Genomic DNA, 21,674 nt, shown 5'->3' with positions numbered 1-21,674 from the left:
GGAGATTTTCGAGAAATCATTGATTTCTCTTCAAACCTTGCTCTTACCGGTGAGAAAATTTCTACAACAGTAATGTAATAGTGACATTATGTCGATTTTCCACGGGCTCATATGATTGAAGGCTGCTCGCCTTCTGGTGGTGAGTGCTGTCAGATGCAGCATGAAACACCTAATTATATACCTGTGCCTTTATTATTACATAACTAACCTACCAGCTATTTCATTCTGTGTTCGGTTGTAAAATCGAGTAGTTTAAAAAAATTGTGAGAATTTCATGCTTGCAGTAATTGTTTCCAAAGCAGTTTCGCTCTATTGAAATGTTGGAATTAAATTACACCCTTTGGAAAATGTTTATTTTTAAGCTGTCAAAGCGAGGTAGATTTCAGTACCGGGTCACATTTCCCCTCCGTCATTCGTAAGTTTGCGTGACGCTCGTGCGCCCATCTCTCGTAAAATGTTTGCTCACTAGCGCCACCTCGCCGCTTGGGTACGGTCGCCGTGCAAACTAATCTGACGGACGGCCGCAAAAAGCCAAAATGGCGGAGCTTGGCAAAAACGAGAGACGCGTCCTGCTGTGTGTGTCCCGCGGTAATTGAGTGAAATACGTGTGATTTGTGTACGAAACCGGGCCGGAAGTTTGTTCCTGACACAGCGGAACAAGGATCCGATCGAGTTGTGCTGAAGTTGGCCCCTCCGTAGCGTAGAAACGTCGTCGGAAAGCGCTTGGAAGCGAAACGGCTCGTGACGAGGTGGACCAGTGCGGGAGAAGAGCAAGCGAAGAAAAGAAAGAAGAGCAGTGTGCATCGCGCACTGTGGTGTGTGGAATTGAGAGCTAGCTGGTGGACCTCTGCGGGAAAAAAAGTAGCAGGAAATAATATTGGCAACACACCAAAGGAAGCGCGGAAGAGCTTTGTGCGTTTTTCCTCTCCTGGTCGGTCGGTTTGAGGTGCATCTGCACTTGTCAAAGCCTTCCGTCTATTATTCGAAAAAAAGGGAGCAAGTTTTGTGGGTCGAGTTCACTGTGACCAGGAAGGACGACGTCGTCGACGACGGTTGTGGTACTCCCCGGTTGAGACGCGCGAACGTTGATCCGGTTTTCCTTTGTCGCTGGCCAATAGATTTCCGCTATCAGTTTTGGTCAACATTGCACAGTTATATCTTATTCGCTCGGTTGGTGCCTCCACGCAGAGAAAGTGGTGACCACGGCGAATGCCGAAGCAAAGCAGAAGAACCACGAAACGAAGCGGGCCAGCAAAACAACGAGAAGAAAGTGAGGCAACACACAAAACATGTAAAAAGAGATCGACGCGAGTGAGAGTGTGAATTAATAATAATTAGCGCATTAGCGAGGGAGGGCCCGAAAAAAAGTGATGAAGCATCCGTCAACTGATCTCGGTTCATTGAGGGAAAATTAAATGTCATAATATTGTCATAATAGCCATCAAAAGAGTGAGGGTGGCAGAAGAAAAACAAAACAAGCACACAACACTAGCCCCACAATCAGCACCCCCCGAAGAAGCGCTCTACGCTCCTCCGCTCATCCTCTTCTGGTGCTTCTGTGCTCTGTCCACCGCACGGTCAGAGCAACGCGCGGGCGGCAAGTTGTTCGGTGTATGTGTATGCATGTATCCAAGTGTATGTTGCGTGCTTTCGGTGTTTGTGCTGCGAGGAAGTTGTTTCCCTTAGTATAGTTTATAATCACATTCGATAGCGCAAAAAGTAAAAAAAAAAATAAAATAAGGCAAACTGAGAATTTGATTCGCGCGCGCGAGAGAGAGAGAGAGAGCTAGAAAGTGAATTGAGTCGGAGTGCGCTTGGCAGTAGTAGGCAACATAAGAACCGAGGCAGAACGAGAAACAGACGCTGAGCGGGTGGTGGTACAAGCCAGCCGTCCCAAAACCTGTACTGCTGCTGCTGCTGCTCCTGCTGTTGGTGGTGGTTGTCTCCGGTGGCGTTAGTGTAGTGGAACGGGGTGTTTGAGAGGGAAACGCCGAAAACAACCCCGCGGCCACTATGACAACAAACATGTACCGGGTCGGAGGTAGGTGGAAATGAAACTTTGTTTGTAGTTGTTTGAAATATGTCTAATCTTATTACTGGGGCTTATCTGATAGTAATTGAAGATCACTAGTTATCGGCGAGGAAATCTACGGAGCATACATAATCCCATCGGAATGCTCTGAAGGATTGTCATCAATTTCAACGAAGTTCTTTAGGGTCGTCTGGTGGGGCAAGTGTGCCACCTTAACAATTGGACGTTCTATATAAGCCAAATAGTGGATAAGAGTGTGTACACCGTATTGCAAGTTCATAACATTGTCTTCATAAATAATTTACAATACTAATTAATTATTACAATTACAATTATAATAATTACAATTATAATTATTACAATTATAATAATTACAATTATAATTATTACAATTACAATTAGCAATGTAATTGTAAATTAAATCTCACCAAAAGTTGATGACGATTTTTTTAAATGTCGCAAATTTTTTTTTTTAAACTGCATTGATTTGAGCGAAATTGATTAATACTTGTTTGTAAACATATCCTTTGGTTAATCATTTTAGCAACAGCTGTTATTGGTTACTCAATTTAACTATGTAATTTTACAACATTAGGCAGGGATGGCACTCTTACCCCGTGTGAGGTTCATTTTTAAGAAGGATATTTTTGACCAATTCGAGAAAATAGGTACCTATTCTTTGTTATTAATGCTTCAATTAATCATTAATAGTCTTGGCCGGCGATGAACCAGCATCTGGCTGAAATCTCCTTAATAAAGACAACCAACCAACCATCATTAATAGTGATGCCTCTTTGCACAATGTCTAATTATTATAAATAATTTCGATTTTCAACACATGAGTACAACATATTTTTTACAATTTTTGTAAGATTTCAGTTTGGACAGAACTTTCTATAATGCTGCATAGAAACACCATTCATAGTTTCATGGCCGAGCCAGCATTGAAAATGTGTTTATTGGCACTCTTGCCCCACCTGACCCTACTTATCTTTGGGACGATCCTAAGGAAATTTAACCTTAAGCTTGCACGAGATTATTTAAATATCAAGAATCTTGCAGTTAGGAGTTATGAAGGTTCTGGAAAACGTTACTCGGGATTCATTTAGCCGACTAGACGGATTTTATTTTCAAACAATTCGTCGCTATGCAAATCGGGGTAACTTCTTCCAGTATGAATCGGAAATCCATAAAAAATAAGCATGATTTTCTAGCAAACCATAGCCCACTTAGTAATGGAACAAACTCTTTTACTTATAACAGCGTTCCTAGTGGACAACAACAATAACAATATCAGTGAATTTTTTCAGTTCATAAAACGCTCTTGTTTTGGAGACAGTTACTATGCAAGAGAAAATCCATCGTGGTCCGCGTCCAAGCTGACTAAAGTGTGTTTCCTAGAAATACCGTATGGCGCTTGCTCAAAACGTACAGGGAAACCTTGAAGACGAATCGGAAGCCTCAAAGTAAACGCCGGAGTGGAACTGACAACCGTCAGCTCTATGGAAAGGTCGTGAGGTCTATCAGAAGCAATTGCTTAACCCAGGTATGGCCGATCGCGATTTGAGTAAAAAGTATGATGTCGCCCGTAGTACAATGCAGTGAATTCGCTACAGCGACGGCTTACAGGCATACCGCGATCAAATCGATCACTCAAGCAGAATATCGTAGCTAGAACCCATGCTCGAAAGCTGTATGACAACCTGCTGATCAAGTCCGGTGAGTGCATACTTATGGATGATGAAACCTATGTAAAGGCCGACTTCGGACAGCTTCCAGGACCAAAATTTTACAAGGCGAAGGCGCGAGGTGTTTTTGCGGATATTCGCACGCGAATATATGATCTGGCAAGGAATTTGAGCAGAAGACAAAGGTTTTCTTCAATGAGAAAATGATGAACTCGGCGGTTTACAAAACCGAATGTCTTCAACCATATGATGGTTCGGTGACATTTTGGCCGGATCTTGCGAGTTGTCAGGGAACTGAAGGTAAAAGGTACTGTCATCAACATGGTCAACAGCTCAGATGAAAAATTGGTGGGTCAAAATCGCCAAAACAGTGGACAGTATAAGGGAAAAATTCGAGAATTCCTTTGCAACCGCGACGGATAATTGGCTTCGTATTTGTTTTCTTAAAATATAAGGAATAGTATGCACTTGAGTGAAAACCGTTTTCAAATTCGTTAAGTCAAATCCGAAATAGACCCAAATGATGTTGTTCCATTACTAAGTGGGTCATGCTTAACTTCTTCACAGAAGTCATACCGCTAGGGCGGTTCAAATTATCGCAATCGATCCAGAACCGGGTTACTTACCGTATGCGTGATAATGTTTGCACCATCGTACAAATAAGGTTCCCGTTTCACCTGTGCATACAATACCTTGGTTTTCTATGCATGTACGTAACCTATAGCTCATACCGGCTGTGTATAAAAGAAAATGATTTACATAGTTTGACAGTTGCACCATGACGAAGTGGCAGCGTATTCTTGATTTGTCCCACGCGCAAATGTCGCAAAAAGACATTTCAATCGCCGTAGGAGTGTCCCGGTGGACCGTCAAAAGGGTTTTAGACCAAGAAAAGAGAGGACAACTATCCGTGAAGGTGGCCACAGGGCGACAGCTCGGGTTCCGAATGTTATCGCTGCTATCAAAAAGAAGATTCGGGTGAATCCAGTGCGTTCAATAAGGAAAATGGCAAAGGAACACGGGATCAGTGACTTTACGGCACGGAAGATCGTAAAAGAAGATTGAGGGGCGAAGTCGAGGGCACGGAAAAAAATTCACATGATTACCAACCGCATCCGGGAGCTACGAGTCGAACGATGCAAGAAAATCTTGAACTTCCTTAAGCGAAGAAATCCGGTAATCCCGTTCACCGACAAGAGCATGTTTACCGTCGATCCCGTATCAAATTCCAGAACCGACCGGTATACGAGCACAAAAACGTATATCTGACCAAGCATCTTGCTAGCCTTATGGTGTTTGGATTGGTGGCTTCCGATGGCAAAAAATGGACCCGGTTTTCATTCCAGAAGGCGACAAGGTCAACACGGAGATCTACATCGGGATGTCATGTAAGTATGTTCTTCCGTGTATCAAAGAACAGTACGGTCCGAAGCCAAATGTTGTATTTCAACAAGATGGGGCTCCGTGCCACACCTCGAACCGCACTCAGAAGTGGTTGCAGGAACATCTTCCGTTTTGCGCGAAGGATATGTGGCTGCCATCCAGCCCCGATCTTAACCCGCTGGATTACTCAATATGGCGTGTCATGAAGGCCAAGGCCTGTTCTAAACGCCACCCGAGTGCAGCAAGCCTCAGACAAACACTGACCCGTACCTGGAGAGAAATGGATCCAGACTACATTATTAGAACCTGCCGTGCATTCCGGAAGCGTGTGAAGGCCGTAATTGCAGCAAGTGGAAACTCGATCGATGATAAACATAGTTTAAGACTGAGAAACATCTCCCTTTGAATAAATAAAAAAAAAAACTCGAAAACGAAATTTTTGAGGATTTTTTTTTATTTTTACCAGTTAGTGAGTCCTGATGAATGTGGGCGTCAATGAGGAATACCTGTATCCTTGACAGATACGCGTATTTCGTCTACAATGTGCAGACATTTAGTGAGGTCAGTTAGGCGATGAAAACGACGATTTGGGGTGAACACTGAGAACACAAAGGATGGATTCTCCGGAAATACATGCCCAAACGTTCGTTGGTTTGGCGTTGGGCAAGTATCAAGGCGCTAACTTTGACCGTTGTAGAGACCGGAAACTGAGAATCGGAAGATACCCTGGGACAGTTGAATAGTGACTTCAACAGCGAGATGATCGGCGTCAATAACAAAAAGTGGTTCATGCATCCAGTCACTGTCCAGTTGTTTCAGTCACCACAGCAGTATCCAAAATTCGAGCGTTTTGGTTAGTAATATGGTTGATTTGAAATAGCCCATGTAGACTAAAACTATCAAATAACGAGGCACAAGCAACAGATTTTTGTGACTGTAATACATCATCGAAAAGATGTTCGTGGCTTGGTGTGATCCAGACAAGGCAGACCAAGCAATATAGCATGATCGTTTCTACTTAGCTGTGAATGAATTGCTCCAATAGACTCGATATAGTCGTTCTTACGATCTGGTGGAAGATAAATGACACCAATGCTAATTGTGCAGTTATTCAGTTTTAACTTCACCCAGACCTTTTCTAGAGAGACATTTACACGTGTCGGATCAATGTAGCTGTTAAGATTGGATGCAATAGCAATCAACATTCCACCACCACGTGATTGTCGACTGTTATAATTGCTGCGATCCGTTCAGTAAACGGCGTAGGAATCACCGAAAACTTGTTTTTTTTTTGCGTAATCCTCGAACATGTTGATAGTACATAATCAATTTCTCCTTGGCGTCTGAAATCGGCTCGTCGCAGGCAGTCATAGCAGGACTTGAGTGATTAAGAGCAGAATCGATCTGAAAACTGATGTTACTTCAGTGGCGTCGCCGTAATGAAACCAAGTTATTAATGTTTCAAGTCACTGAAGTCTTATGATTATGCTCATTCAACTGTTCAGCAGGCAACATTGGTGTTTCTGGTGCGAAGAATAGAGCACAAATATCAAGAGCAAATTTTCATTATGTCGTAAGTAACATTCGCACCGATCCGAGAAAAATAAAGTTTCGTTTTGATGACCGAAAAGTTATTCCTATTTCCAATTAAACACATATAATCTCATAGTGATAGCAATGTTTAACATATTTAGCCGGGTTTTAATCATACAAAGGCAAATCGCTAGCTTTCATGCTAAGAAATACTGGTTTTTGAGTCAAAAGTTATTATACGTCGTTTGGTGGCCCCTATTGTTACTTAAGTCAAAGTGTATTTACCAGGATATTCGGGAGAATTATCAATTACGTCTCCTTACGTGCAGCCCATTCATCATTTTAGGACCACCGAAATCATCTTAGCAACAAACAGTTCGATTTATTCACTTTAATAATGAGAAAGCGAAACGACGAAAGTACACTTTTCACGGGTTTCTCAGTGCTGTTACTTAAGGCAAACGGCATCTCCATAGAAATTGGGTGACTTAAGTAACATCGAAAACTATTTTGATCGGAAGGTGATTACGTCAAAAAGCAATTCGACTGGTAAATAAATTTAAAAATGGGATGTGATCCTATATTCGGACAGTATATAGTGTAATAGCAGGAGCATCGATTGACACTGATAGCTCGACTTTGTTTACCTTTGTTACATTCGACGTAATGAAAATTTGCTCTTGATATCATGGCTACTATGTCACACTGCAGAATACAATGTTGCCCACAGAACAGCTGCTTGATCATGCCATAAGATTATCAATCTCTTAAACAATTAATAACAATTTAATTTGACATTTGGCTGAAAAACTATATTCCGCAAAGTTGTAGCTTAGAAAATTTCCCGTAAGAGTAGCTATATAAATTTTCGAAAAAGCAATATTGAAAATGGGTCGAATACAAAGAAGAAAAAGTTTGGTTTTCCCATAGTAATTTCCATATAAGCTTCGAATAGTTTGTGCCAAGTCAGTTTCTTACCAAATGAGTTTAAATTTTGGGAGGCTAATCAGGACCTGATTTGAAACCGTTTGAGCACTGTGGAGCGAAAATTTCAAATTTTGCATCAGTCTAGTGCACAATGAACCAATGAAAACAATGACTCACGACTTACAACTCATCCACGCAAACTAATTACACCAACTGATGGAGCAAACTTCGCTTGACTGCAGATTCTGATGTTGTTTTGCCCCTGGAAGAGGAGCCTCAATCGCGACATCGCTGATGAAATCGACGTTTAAAGTCATTGTTCACATTTAGCACATTGGTCCTTTTCACATGTTGCTCTGGAATTGTTCTACAGCCGGGAATTAGCTGAGATAATTTCAGTGGACGGTAAAGGATTTGTTTGTACTGCTTTTTAGAGATCCCTATTATTACAGGTTGTCGACTACCTGGAAAATCAGGGAATTCATTTTTGCACCTGGAAAATCAGGGAATCTCAGGGAATTTCATTCAAAATCAGGGAAATACTTCTTAATCACAGAAGTATGGTAAACTTTGCTAGTTTCAAACAACTTGATTACTCGGTGTTTGAAGATGGTTGTTCATTTTAAATTTTAAATGATGATTATGATGATGGTCCCACCTCTTACCCCTACAAAGGTTTGAGCTGGACGATTTATCTTTAAGATAATTGAATATGATATTTTAACCAGGTTGGCAAACAAAATCGAACTGGTTTCTGTTACAGATATAAATTCCCTCTAGAGTTTACAGTTGCTTCACAGCGATATAAATGTGGAAAAGCTCAGGCGTCCACCTCTTAGTTCGCCTTTTTGTCCACCTTAAATATTCATAAGCATTACAAGCAATCAAGAGTTAATGAACAATCAACAAAGCATCCTATTACACTAGCAACCCCGCAATCTGATGCTATCATAATTTTCAGCAATGTCAGGAATGCTCACGAACCCCCAACATTTGCCAGAAAACTTACTACTAACTCAAAGTATCTTGCAAAAAAGCTTCAAAACTGCATTTTTTTTATCGAATGTTAAATTCAGTCCTCTATATCCGTAATACGCGCGCGAGGCTCAAACCTTTGTAGACTACTTTTTTTTTTACTACTACTATAAAATCAAATATCAAAAATCCATCATCACCATCGTGGCGAACAAAATAGTTTTTGCAGTGCTACAATAATTATTAAAAAGTCGTTATAACAGCTATCCATACAAAATAATCCGTTAAAAATAACTTCGTCAAGATCCATAATTTGTCAATTCATAAAAAAAATCACTGGATAACCGTTCAAATGACAGTTTTAACGTGTGAAATGCAATGTCTCTTAAATTCTGCTAATGTTGTTGAACGTTTAATGTGTCCAGGCATCGAATTGAAAACATTTATTCCTTTAAAAAATAATGAATTCTGTGAAGCACAAGTCAAGAAATGTGGTGTTCTTATTTCATCCGCGTTTCTAGTATTATATCTATGATAGTCACTTCCTCTTTCAATTCGATCACACAAATATCGAGGCAGCAAACCGTTAACTACTTTAAAAATGAACACCATAGTCAAATATACAATTGTAAGGCGTCTAGCATCAAAGTTGAGGAAGTGAATCTATTACATCTCAAAATCAAACGCATTATTTTATTCTGCAAGCGCTGTAATCTCGATATTTGTGTTGCATTGGACAGAAATAAAATGGATGGGCAAAAGTCTAGATGAGGAGAGATGATTGATTTGTATAGCTGTATTTTACTGGCAATAGTTAAATCGTTTTTAAGTCGACATAGAATTCCATACTTCTTGGCAATTTTCTAGATGGCATTGTCAATGTGAGAGTTGAACTTAAGTTTGTCATCAATAATCACGCCAAGATATTTAATCTCCTGAACACGATAAATAGTATCATCATCAATTACAACAGAAACGTTCTCATTTAATCGATTCCGCGAAATCACCATAAATTTAGTTTTACTTGTATTCAATTTTAACTGCTTACACTTCAACCATCTACTTAGATACTGCAAATCTTCATTCAAGTGTGAGACGGCAACTTCTAAATCCTTAGCTGCAATGAATAACACAGTATCATCTGCAAAAAGATTAATGTCGCAAAACCGTAAAACACGTCGCAAGTCATTAATATACATAATAAATAAAAGGGGCCCTAATACACTTCCCTGGGGCACTCCAAGGTTGTTCCCCACGGGACTGTAAATCTGATTAGCTCGGAAAATTAGCTTCTCAGTGAAAGGTGAATGCACTGTTTTTACGATTCCCCACCATAGGAATCTGGCCGCAAACTACCGTTTGCGTATTAACCGGAATAATTTTCTTGGGGAGCTGGGCCTCAAGTTGTGCTCAAGGGATTAAAGACAAGTGTTTCATATGTAAGATGTAGGAGAACTGGTTGAATTTCTGCCCCTAACGTTGAGTTCAGAAACAGTCAGGAAAGAACTTCTAAGCCGGGTTGAAAAAGTTCACGATATTTCACGAAGTTCTACAAGGTAAAAGTTCGCGAGTCATAGTGAGTTTTGGCGAATATTTTCAACTCTGCTTCTAAGGGTGAGAAAATCGCCATGCCAAGGATCTCTTCTCATATCATGGAGTAAATCGAGCAAACATGTTGAAAATTTTAAGCGATTAAGCAAGACTTGTTTGTAGATTGATATCGAGAAGGTTGCAGTTTCCTTCGCTATTAATCAATAACGAGATTACAATTTGTGAATTTAGAAAAAATGTGATGTCTTCCCGTTTTTAGAAACACGCGATTTCTGTCTTATTTGCATTCTATAAAATGTATCGAACGCTTTATTCAATTGGAGATTGTACTGGACCACTCTTCATGGGTTTGAGGTTCATGTGATATTAAATGAAAAAATGTCCAGAAAGCACTACCCAACTAACAATTTTAGCTGCAGAATAGCTGATACAACCGAAAAATTACGTTATGCATCTAATTTGTACCTGTATAGGCTGAGGATAAGTAGGGGAAATGTAGGTAATGTCGGCCTACATGTCCCTAATTTGGGCCCATCGCTAAAAGTCTGCTATTTATCAATTTTATCTAGATGAACGCGTTATTAGGACGTTACTAATGGATATTTTTGGTTGCTATTGAAAATTTAGTTGATTTCTGAATTTATGTATGGGCCCAAATTAGGGACACATAGGCCGACATTACCTGCATTTCCCCTATATATGAGGAAAGTAATAGCTGATGAGATCGTGTTGACAAAACCATGTAGACACTACAACTGGAATTTGTTTGAAAATTACTGGAAAATCAGGGAATATCAGGGAATTTGGTTTTCTCCATTGAATCCTTACCCTGTATTTGTACCATCAATATGTTTCTTTCTTTATATTCATTACTAGCGAAAAATTCAGCCCAAACCCATAATAGATCGGTAGAAGAAAGCGATAGTGCTGAAAGTCAGAGACCGTAGCAAAAGCATCAGCCGCCCTGCACTGCACTCTAGCTTCATAGTCCGGTTAGTTGCCCTATTACGATCCGAGCTGCTGCCGAGATAACTGTTCAGATCAGTTGCTCCTACCTTCCACCTCTTCGTGCCGTCGCCATACTTATGGAAACCCGATCTCTTGATATGGATCATTACTCGCAACTATTCGCCCCACCACTCCGGAGAAATTAGAAAACCCAGCGTTGCACAGTCCATGGCGATACGATCATCGTCCGAATGCACTATTGGATCATATTTATCGCCTTGCGGGAATCTCCGCCTCATTGATAACGAATACATCTGCATATAATATTATCGGTGGCTCACTTCAGATCGGGCAAGTGATGTGTGCGAACGCATGACACAACACCGCGGCGACCTGACGAGTACAATGAAGATTGACTCTGACACTCTCGCCTAGTGGTAGCTTATAGCTAGATAGGTATGTACATAGGTCGATGCCTATCTCTTCACCGATTTGGGACAAATAATCGCCAGAATGCGACACGCTAACGAGTAGCAGAGTGGGCCTATTAATAGATTCGCGCAAAGTAAGCGCTATTCCTGCTGCCTACTACTCTGCACTGGTCCGCTGTCTGTCTCTTTCGCTTTGACCCTTCCCCTTCCTCAACCCGCCCACCTCTGCACACTGCAATTGTTTTCCGTCACCTAACTGTGTGATTGCTTCTCCATTTAAATATATTTCGTTCGGTGAACCGGTATCAAGTTCGGGATTTATTTTCAATTTCTGCGATTTTCGCTTTCTGTTCCTGTTTGCTTTGATTTTGATTTGATCGGGTGTGCGTTGATTGGATTCTTTGTGTGCTCTTTCCAGTGCTAATTTTTCCTCTCGAAGAGTATGTGTATGGGTGTGTGTGTGTATGTATACGTTTAACCAGTGCTGGGGCTGTTATGTCATAGATACGAAAACGAGGCTGGCAGTGAGTGCATTGCATTTCGGACGCATACATACTCCGGCTTAAACGCATACATGGCACACAAAGAGGGGGGGTGAGAATGACTTAATTTAAATTACTTCCGCTGGTCTGACCGTTTCTTTTGTTTACTTATGGATATGTGTAGTTAGTTGGTGTTATCTGCACTAACCGCTGTGTGCATAATGGTCTTATCTATCTATCGGGGATGGGGGAGTGGACTTTCGAGTAGCGTCTATTTTTTTATCGTCTGTTATGAAATCGTAGGGTGATGTCATTTTTTGCTTTGATAGATCAAAGCCATTTGATGCTTGTTATTATTTACGGCACTTTGTGAAGTTGCTTCAGGTTTTAGTATGCAGAATGAATCGAATCAAGTTCTAAATGATGATTTGGTTCCATCGACTGGAAATGCTCTCGGCAACGTGGGGCGTTAGGTAGTGACGAAACGTCGCTAGAACTATTTCACAGCCGCACGCAGTATTTGAGCAAAGGCAGTCGCATACTTTTTGCCTGTAGATTTGAAGACATACTTCAAATCTCCGCATACATCGTACGGGTTAGGCAAAGAGTGTGCGTTTGACTTGCACTGTCGCATTAATGGCCCTTCGCTCATTTTCAACTTCTATACAATTTTCATACTGCCGTACTCTAATGGAACTATCTACCTACCCTCTTCTAAAGATCATTCTCTAGCCAATACATTATCACACTAAAGCTTCATGTTAGATAGCATTTCCAACCAACTCTGATTTAAAACCCTTCAAATTGGTGGGTTAAGAACGAACATAACCTGTTGGGCTGCGGAGTAATCTCAATTCAAATGTATAATGAAATGATTTTTCGACTGAAATACTGAAAATACCTTTACTCACTCATTTGTTTAAATCTCATAAACCATACAAAATCCTGTCATTTTCGGACCAAATCTTTTGGATGGTTATTATAATAAGTCCAGTGGCGTCGCGTCCACATGTGCAACCTGTGCACGACACAGGTGTAAACAATTTAAAAAATGCGTTTAGATTTTTATAGATTTTATGGTCACATTTCAGGGCTGGTAGCAGGTCACTTTTTAGTGACTTGGTCACTATTTTGGAGCAAGTCACTAAAAAGTCACTTTTTCCACCAAAAAGTCACTAAAGTCACTATTTCCCTAAAAATAGTCACTAAAGTCACCTTTTCACTGCTAAAATAGAGTAAAATTTAAAAAATATGAACCAAATGTTTAATTTGAGTACTTGGCACTAAGAAAGTTTACAGTAGTTTTAACAAAATATACATATCTGTTAAAAAATTTAAAAACTTCAAACAAAAAACTTTATAACACCAGGAAAACTATTGGGAAATGCCTTCAATTTCGATTAAAAATTGGAGAAAATATACCTCCTTTTCCAGAAAATAAATTGTAAACCTTGGAAACTTTCCAAAGGTATTTGTCTGTGATAGATTTTCAAAAGTCTTAAGATGATTAAGAGCTTTAAAAAATCCTAAGTAAATTTTAAGAGAATTTTATAGGATTCTAGGAATGACACCAAGATATATCAGTGGAGATTACCGTTTAACAAGAGTTCTGAGAAGAATTCTATGAGTATTGGATGAGGATTCTATGTCAAATTCTAATAAGAATTCAAAATTAGTTCAAAAATTTCAAAAGATTTCTAAAGAGTTCGAAATAAATTCCGAGAATTTCAATGGAATCGAATTTTGAAGTTCAATCTCAAAGGAATGCTGAGAAGAGTTTCAAAGTTATTTTGTGATGGTTTTTTGTTTTGAGAATTCCGAGGAAATACTATGGGAATTCGAAGGATAATACGAATTTAATTTCCAACTGAATGCAGGGGAGAAGTCCAAGATTATTCTAAGCAGAATTTTATGACAATTCTAAGGGGAATTCAATAAATATAAAATTGATTTATGGAAAGAGCCTTCCGAATCAATAAAAAATCGAAAATGATCTACTTTAAATAATCATTTGTTATTACTTCATGCATGATTTTAACGATTTACATAGTCGGAGATGCTTAACGTCAAATATCATACTTTAAGTGGAGATTTTATACGATAGATAAGGAGATTAAATTATAGAGTTGATGGTTCCGTTGTAGCAGGGGAAACGCTCCTATAGTTGCGGTACGTTAGAAGCGTTAGGTTCCTATAGTTGAGTCATGGAGACTCAATACACAAGTATAGGAACCTAACGCGTCTAACGTACCGCAACTATAGGAGCGTTTACCCTACGGCAGTGTGAAAATTGTATACACAAAGTAGAAAGCGAGCAATGGACAATTTTGAGGAAGGTACGAATCGGGTAGTTGCTTACGTCAGATGGTGACTTGAGTGTGAAACAATCGATAGAACTGTTTCCGCACATGGGAGGTACATGAGCAAATCGGTGATCATCCCTTTTGCCAAACATCACGTGTTTGGGAAACATCTCTCACCATCCCTCATTTACGGATGAGCTTGGTAAAGAGAATGCTCTACCCGATTCGTACCTTCCTAAAAATTGTCCTTTGTTCGCTTTCTACTTTCTGTATACATATTTCAAACTATAACGGAACTATCAACTCTTTACTTTCATCCCCTCATCTATCGTATTAAATATCCACTGATGTTTGATGCATGCATATCCAACTACGAAAATAATCAATTTCCAAGAATTTTGTTGATTGTTCTGCGGAGAATTTCAAGAATGCAATATTAGTTTTGTAAAAGCTTATTTGCCTCAAAGTTTAAGAGAAACGGAATTATTCTAAAACAATTCTTGAGATCATTCTGAAGAAATTCTGTGGAAAGTTCTTAGCGAATTATCAAAGTTATCTACCTAGATATATCAAAATTTTAAAGATTTCGAACGCAGAATCAAATTCAAGATCATAAAAAATGGGAATTACTATTTACTTGTCATCATGTATAACGTAAGCAAAAGTAAATTATTCAAATCACTTCAAATGCTCTTCACAGAAGATTCCGTTGTGAGATTCGATTAAATTAGAGTAATTTGTGAAATTTGATTTTAAGTTCCTTGACATAAAAAGTTTATTTCAATACCAATATAAATGGTTACTTATTTAGTATTTGCAAGTCACTATTTGGTCATTATTTCCGTAATTTTAGTCACTAAAGTCACTACTATTATATCGCATCAGCACTACCAGCCCTGCATTATAGCTGTACTTCTTGACTCCAGACCACAAGTGACCATGAGTACACTATTTTACAGTGTGGTTCAATTAAATATCTTCGACCTTGGTTTGCTTCAAAAAGGGTTAAATTCAGTTCGGATGGTCTGCCTAATCCCTTATGCATTGATTTCTAAGCATGTCGATATCACTACCACGACAAAACTCGTTAAATAGTGCACCTAAAAACGAGCTCTTTTGGGTGCCGGGTGGCAAGTTTGTGAATGCCTGCAGACCTTCTATCACCTCTTGAAACATACCACAAATTTTCCACAATACATGGCGGTTTGCACCACTGGTTGTAATTGAAGCTTTCAGCAGTCACGCGTCAAACGGGAGCAACACGGAAACAGCAGTCTGGTACGCTTTGGACTTTATCATACTTGCAGACCGGTTTGAATGTGTGAGTTTAAATTAGAAGAACATTTGTGATGTATGGGTGCCCAAAGTGTGCATTTCTCGCTGTGCACTTGGATATCTGATTGCAGACAAAGAGAGTAATGGAGAAAGAGAGCGTAAAAGCCCGCTCTCACTCTCTTGTCAGTTGTGAATCTCTCAATTACCGATAGTTGCGCCGGTGCGCCTGTCAAAACTTATGAGCTTCCCCTGGTTCATTCTGATAGTGTTGTTCTGATGAATAAAGAGTTGATTAATTCAAGTTCGCTACCCAGGGAACTATGAATTTTCTCTAGATTTTGACATTGTTTTGTATAAACGGATATTCTTTATTACACTTCAGTCGAAAGAGTTAGCCTTTTGATAAAAACGAGAATTCAAGCTGAACATTGCATTAGGTTCTAAGACACATTGACAGATTCTCTCCGTCAACTTTCTCTTTGTATCTCCACGGCCATGTAAATGCATTCCTCAGTATTTTCAGCACGCAGATCGATGAAAGAAGTTTTTATCTAGCATCTAAAACGACAAACACAACAAGAAATGGTTATGTGGTCAAGTTATTAACGAAATAGAAAGTCGACGAAGAGAAGAATCGATCAATATTACTTAGAACTTAATGCAATGTTCAGCTGGAATTAGTTGCAAATACTTCGGTTAGCGCGAAAAGGGCCATACAAGTTTTGTTTATACAAGATGTAGGTGCTTCAAATGTTACGTTAGGTAGTGATTAATATAGTGATGGAGAACATGTCCCTCGAATTCATGGAGCATTGAAAAATAAAACAAAAACTAACATGAGAGGTATGAAAAATAGCGCTTCTTGGATAATTTGGGTACCTTCCGATAGTTTGTATGTATACTGTAGTTTAAATAACACGAATCAATTGTGTGAACATTTATTGAATTCTACATTATAAAACCTTCAAATTGGTGGGTCAAGGACACAAATAACTTGTTTGGCTGCGCAGTAATCCTTATTCAAAGGTATAGTTTTCAAAAAATCTCAAAAATGCACGGTTGTAGCCCAGAGGGTTTCGAGCACTTTAGAGCAAAATCCAAAAAGGCGTTTTCCTAGAATGTCGAAATAAGCATCTGGGCAAAGTTTAGTTGAAATCGGTGACATTGATCACAACTCTGTATACATTTGAGCTGGAATGACCCATATATCAAGCGTAACTATTCAAATCGACGTATCTGATTTGGTAAGCAATCACTTCAATCGACGATTTGTGGCAACTGCTAGCTCACTCACAGAAACTAACAACACTAGCTAGTAGAGGAAAGATTCTCCTACCTGATGATGGTGTTTGTTTTCGTGGGTGAGTTGGCAGTTAAGACAAATCGTCGATGGAAGTGATTGTTTACAAAAGCAGATACGGCGATTTGAATAGTTACGCTTGATATATTTTTTTTGCCTTAGTCCAGCCATGGTTATTAGTATGATGTAAACAGTTTTTAAGGTGCTGATTAACATTGGCGCATCTGATGTGAGCAAACGCTTGTAAAGCTACGTACAGATTTAGTGTGCTGAATCCGCAAGCGATTGCCACGCGGGAGACTAGTGCCGGAGGAATGTTTCTCTGGTCGCCAGGCTCGGAAACGCGTTGAACCTGGCAAGTTTTCCGTCGGTGAAAAAAAAAGGGTGCTGGTACGGAGTATTCCAGTCATGATGTTTTGGTCGATGAATCCTGGGATCCATTTGGATTGTTTCCATGTGGTGAGTTTTCACTAAGATTTGATAGATGGAACATTTTCAATCAATCCTGCTAAACCAGACTAATTTCTGACAGACAAGGAATCAATTTTGACAAACACCTTTTTGAGAATCAGATGATCACCAATAGAGGGATTTTCGAACATAATAATTTATTTTAGAATTGTCAAATTTGAGTGCGGGTTCTCCAAATGGAACACAGCCTTGGAGTATTTGAGTGTACGACTGTGAGTGCAAGGTAAATAGCACTAGGCAGCAGAATTAAGGAATCCTCTGGGATACAAGAATAGCAAGGTGTAATGGCCAGTGGAACGCTTCCTGGATGTGGGACTATGTACCGGAATGCTGGTGGTACGCAATGCCAAAACCACCAGGAAGCAGTTGTCAGTAGCTATGGGAACAATTTAATTGCGTTTCAATTAAGGCATATTATTTTTTTTCATCATTGGGAAATGGATCTATAACAAGCCAACAATTGAAAAGGCCTTAACTCCAGTTTTGTAAACAAACGTTGTAAGGCCATTTTCTCGCGAACCGAAGTCCGCAAAGGCAAACCAACATAATGAAAAGATAGGGGAAATTCTCCTCTACCCGATTGTGGTTTAGGTTTGCGGATGAAGGTTTTGGTTCGCGAGAAAATGGCCTTACAAGGTTTGTTTACAAAATGGAGTTAAGGCCATTTCAATTGTTGGTCTTGATATTTTTCAAAAATTCACCAAAATGTTAGGTTAGCGACCGTGTTGCCAGATTTTTATTTTCAAAGCTAGAGTTTTTTTAAATTAATATATGTTTTGTTTGCTCTACGATTTTTAGTATTATATTTTATAGTATATATAGTATTTTAAGCATGCCATACTCAAGGTTTCCCCAACTCAATTCTATTCAAGGTCCCTTCAATTTAGCAAGCATCACCTGATGTGTTTGATTCATTTTTGCATTTTTTTTTCACCTCACATAGAAGACTTAGTGTTTATTTGTTTTGCAGATAAGTTTTGATAAATCCGTTGCAGTAAGATTGATCATTGAGATTCAAAATTGAGCCTAGTTGTCATTGTAATACAGTCAACTGTCCCTCACTTGATATTCTGTATTTCGATATTTTTCCCAAATCGATGATTTTAAAGGCCCTTCAATTTTGCAAGCATGCGTATCTCCCTTACTCGATACGTTTTGTCATTTCCCATGTATTCTTACCCACATATGTCGATTTAATATGTTTTCTCGATAATTTTACATAAAGCAGTAGCAGTATTTGTGAATTTATAAGTCATGACATTTAAAAACAAATTTTGTCTTGTCTGACTGGCCAATATAACATTAATGATTACTTCCAACCGGGTTCTTTAATCTTGTACAATATATCGGTTGCCATACATCATCTGAAAGAGCTTCGTTTTCTGAGTACAACGATATTTTTTTCGATCCCATTTACTTCCATCTCGATTTGTAAATCAAGATTTAAAGCAAAATAACCACTTCACTGTTCGACACAAAACTCACAAATTGCCAGCTCGCATCTATACAAAGTACAACTTAGGGGCGCTAAAATGGTGATTTTTGCTAATGTAATAACACTTATATAAGATTGTTCTAGTGCTTCAGAATTGATGAAATTTTGGCAGAAAAATGCACTCCCAGGTCCTTTCATATTACGAGATTTATGGTTAAATCGCTTGTTTATCGTGTATTTTGCACGAGGGGCACGGTGGCCTTAGAGCGACCATTTTTGCTTACTGAGCAGAACATCATGACATCTAATCTCAGGCCCATCCACATTCAAGATTCGTCAATTGTTTCATTTGTTAATATCACTACATGGTAATAACAGCAACTCGATGATTGAAAAGGAGCTCGTTTGCCTAGTGGCAAACGTTTTTGCTTACTGAACAGAAGACCGTGGGTTCAATCCCAAACTCCTTCGCTTTATATGATCGTTAGGACATCAGTTTAGCTTATCGTTTACCAAAACGAACCCTTCTGCAAACCCAAACCTCTTACCCAACATCCCAGTGATTCCTCGTGGAAGTGCAGGGCACTCTTCGGCTTCCATCAAAGCGAGTGTCACGTCAACAAATTGCTACCGACTTCTTTCTTGACCTGCGTTCGGACGCGGCCGGCGCTGGTATTGCCTAGTTTGAGATCACCAGTTTTTGCACATTGAGGATGATTACTAGTCCCAAGCGTCTATTGGTTCTCCGTGTAATTATAGCTGCTCTGCTCTAAATTTCAATAATCTGGAATGACAATCAATATTCACGACATGGACATGGAATAAATCCAGGAACCCAGATTTAAAATAAATTGAGAGTCTTGAAAAAGTTTCAACGCTTATGATGATGATAGGAATTTCCAAGGATCTCTAGGTTTAATTTTCAATGGAATTCAGAAGAAAATGTGAGAGGGTGAGTTTGTTTTAGGAAAGTGAGATCTGAGGATTCCTTTCAAATTAGTTCTGAGGATCTCTAGACTCCAGGTAAAACGGAAGGAGAATTCCGAGGTAATTCTAAGTAGAATAGAAGGGAATCTTGAGTAGGATTCAATTTTAATTTACAAGATAATTCAGTGGAGCATTCCAAGCCATTCCAAAGAGAAGTCAAAGAGAATTCTGACTGAAACTACTAAGTCATTTTGACGAAACTTTTTTAAGGGATTTGTAACGAAAACTGTATGAACTTCTCCGGTTCCCGGTGCTGAACTCTGTGCCATATCATTGCATCTCAACGTCATTGTTTTTTTCTGCAGGCTCTCGCCACTGTACGACAGCAGGCACCCTGTTCTTCCCCAGTGAAGCACCGAACCTGATGCAACAGAGTGTTAAATGATCACATCTTGGATGAATCCCTGCATGGCTGACAACACGGAGCATCAAGCGGCCGTCAAGAGTATTTTGAACCGGGTATCGCAGCCCTTACCTTACATACCGGGTACGGGTACAACGACCACAGTCGTCGATGCCATCGTCCAAATCTGCACTGACCATCCAAAAACGCACATTCTGGTGACGGCTCAGTCCAACTCGGTTTGCGATGAAGTTGCGCTACGCCTGATGAAGTTCTTGACCCCAAATGATCTGTACCGATTCTACTCTCGCTCCAGTGAAAAGTGCCCGGAAAAACTGCAGTATATTTCGACGGACTTGGGAGGATGTATACCAAACTAAAGTGTTGATCTACAGTTTATCCATCTGTGGCCGTTTGGTCCAGAGTAATATTCGTAACAATCACTTCAAGTATCTATTCATAGGCGAGTGCGGAAGTGCGTCGGAGCAAGCAGCGTTGATAGTTGGTAGTTCCACAGGAAAACTTAACACTAGCGTTGTCCTGGCTGGAGACCCTTATCAACCTGGTCCAGTAGTTCGAAGTGAGTTGGCTATGAAAATAGGTCTCGGTATGTCTATGCTGGAGCGGTTGATGAAACTACCAGAGAGAACCCGAAACGAAGCCGTACAATCCTCAGTTAATAACGAAACTGGTGAGGAACTACCGTTCTCATGAAGCGTCGATTAACTAATAATTGTTGTTCCCGGATATGCTCAGGGTGGTGCTGCAGAATACAAACATTAGTATTACTGCCGAAACCTGAAAAGTAGGAGATCCAGCATCCTTTCTGGATGCACTTGGAAAACTACGGGACACAATTATCCTCCACAGGCTGACGAAATGTACGGAGAGTGAGCATGGATTTTGTTTGGATTGAGTTTGGATTCTGGAATGGGAAATATACGGTGCATGCAATCCGGACTGTGATATAGAGTGAGCCTAGAACTCGTCGAATCAAAAACGGAAAAGGTATCGATATTGCCCCATGGTAGCGATAAACGTCAGGAATGCATTCAGTAGTGCCAGCTGGGATGCCATCGCCGAAGCGTTATACAGAATGAGGGTTCCTGACTACCTTTGGAACGGGTTCGCTGATGACGACGTCTTAAAAGTAATAGGTGAGACGCGAGAAGAAGTTGAAATGCTAGCAACGGAAGCGATCGGAACGGTTGTGAACTGGATGCTATTGGTCAGTAACTGCAAAGCGATGGAACAGGCAGAAAGCATCGTCGCAGAACCTGGGAGTGATGATCGACGATTGGCTATACTTCATTAACCACATCGACTATATCTGTGAGAAGGTGGTAAAAGCCATCACGTCAGTTGCTAGAATTATGCCAAACAGCTCTGCATCAGACAGTAGCAAGAGGCGTCTTCTGGATAGTTTCGTCGATACTTAGGTACGGAGGTCCAGTGAGGAAATTTGAAAGAAATACTGGAGCACGTAGTTTTCGACTACCCAAGATTTGAGGCAGTGCGAAGGGAGATGCCTACTGTTAGCGAAATGTTCATCAACACGGAGACGCAGCCAGACTGTTATACAAATACTGACATAGCTGTAGCGAAAGTTA

At 39.9% G+C, this 21,674-nt stretch overlaps 1 protein-coding gene across 1 annotated transcript in view; it reads left to right on the top strand.

The window, feature by feature from the left end:
* Positions 1-481: 481 nt before the first annotated feature.
* Positions 482-21,674, top strand: part of LOC135707395 (metastasis-associated protein MTA1-like) — a 270,524-nt gene continuing 249,331 nt past the window's right edge. The window contains exon 1 of the mRNA XM_065229214.1: positions 482-2,041. Within this exon, the coding sequence (XP_065085286.1) occupies positions 2,014-2,041 (28 nt within the window). The 5' untranslated portion in view covers positions 482-2,013. The remainder of the gene's footprint in view (positions 2,042-21,674) is intronic.

Source organism: Ochlerotatus camptorhynchus, unplaced genomic scaffold (genome assembly GCF_037179485.1).
Source record: "Ochlerotatus camptorhynchus isolate MF236.1 unplaced genomic scaffold, CSIRO-AGI_Acam_v1.1 ptg000024l, whole genome shotgun sequence".
Taxonomy (NCBI): Eukaryota; Metazoa; Arthropoda; class Insecta; order Diptera; family Culicidae; genus Ochlerotatus; species Ochlerotatus camptorhynchus.
This window is presented reverse-complemented; position numbering and strand designations above follow the sequence as displayed.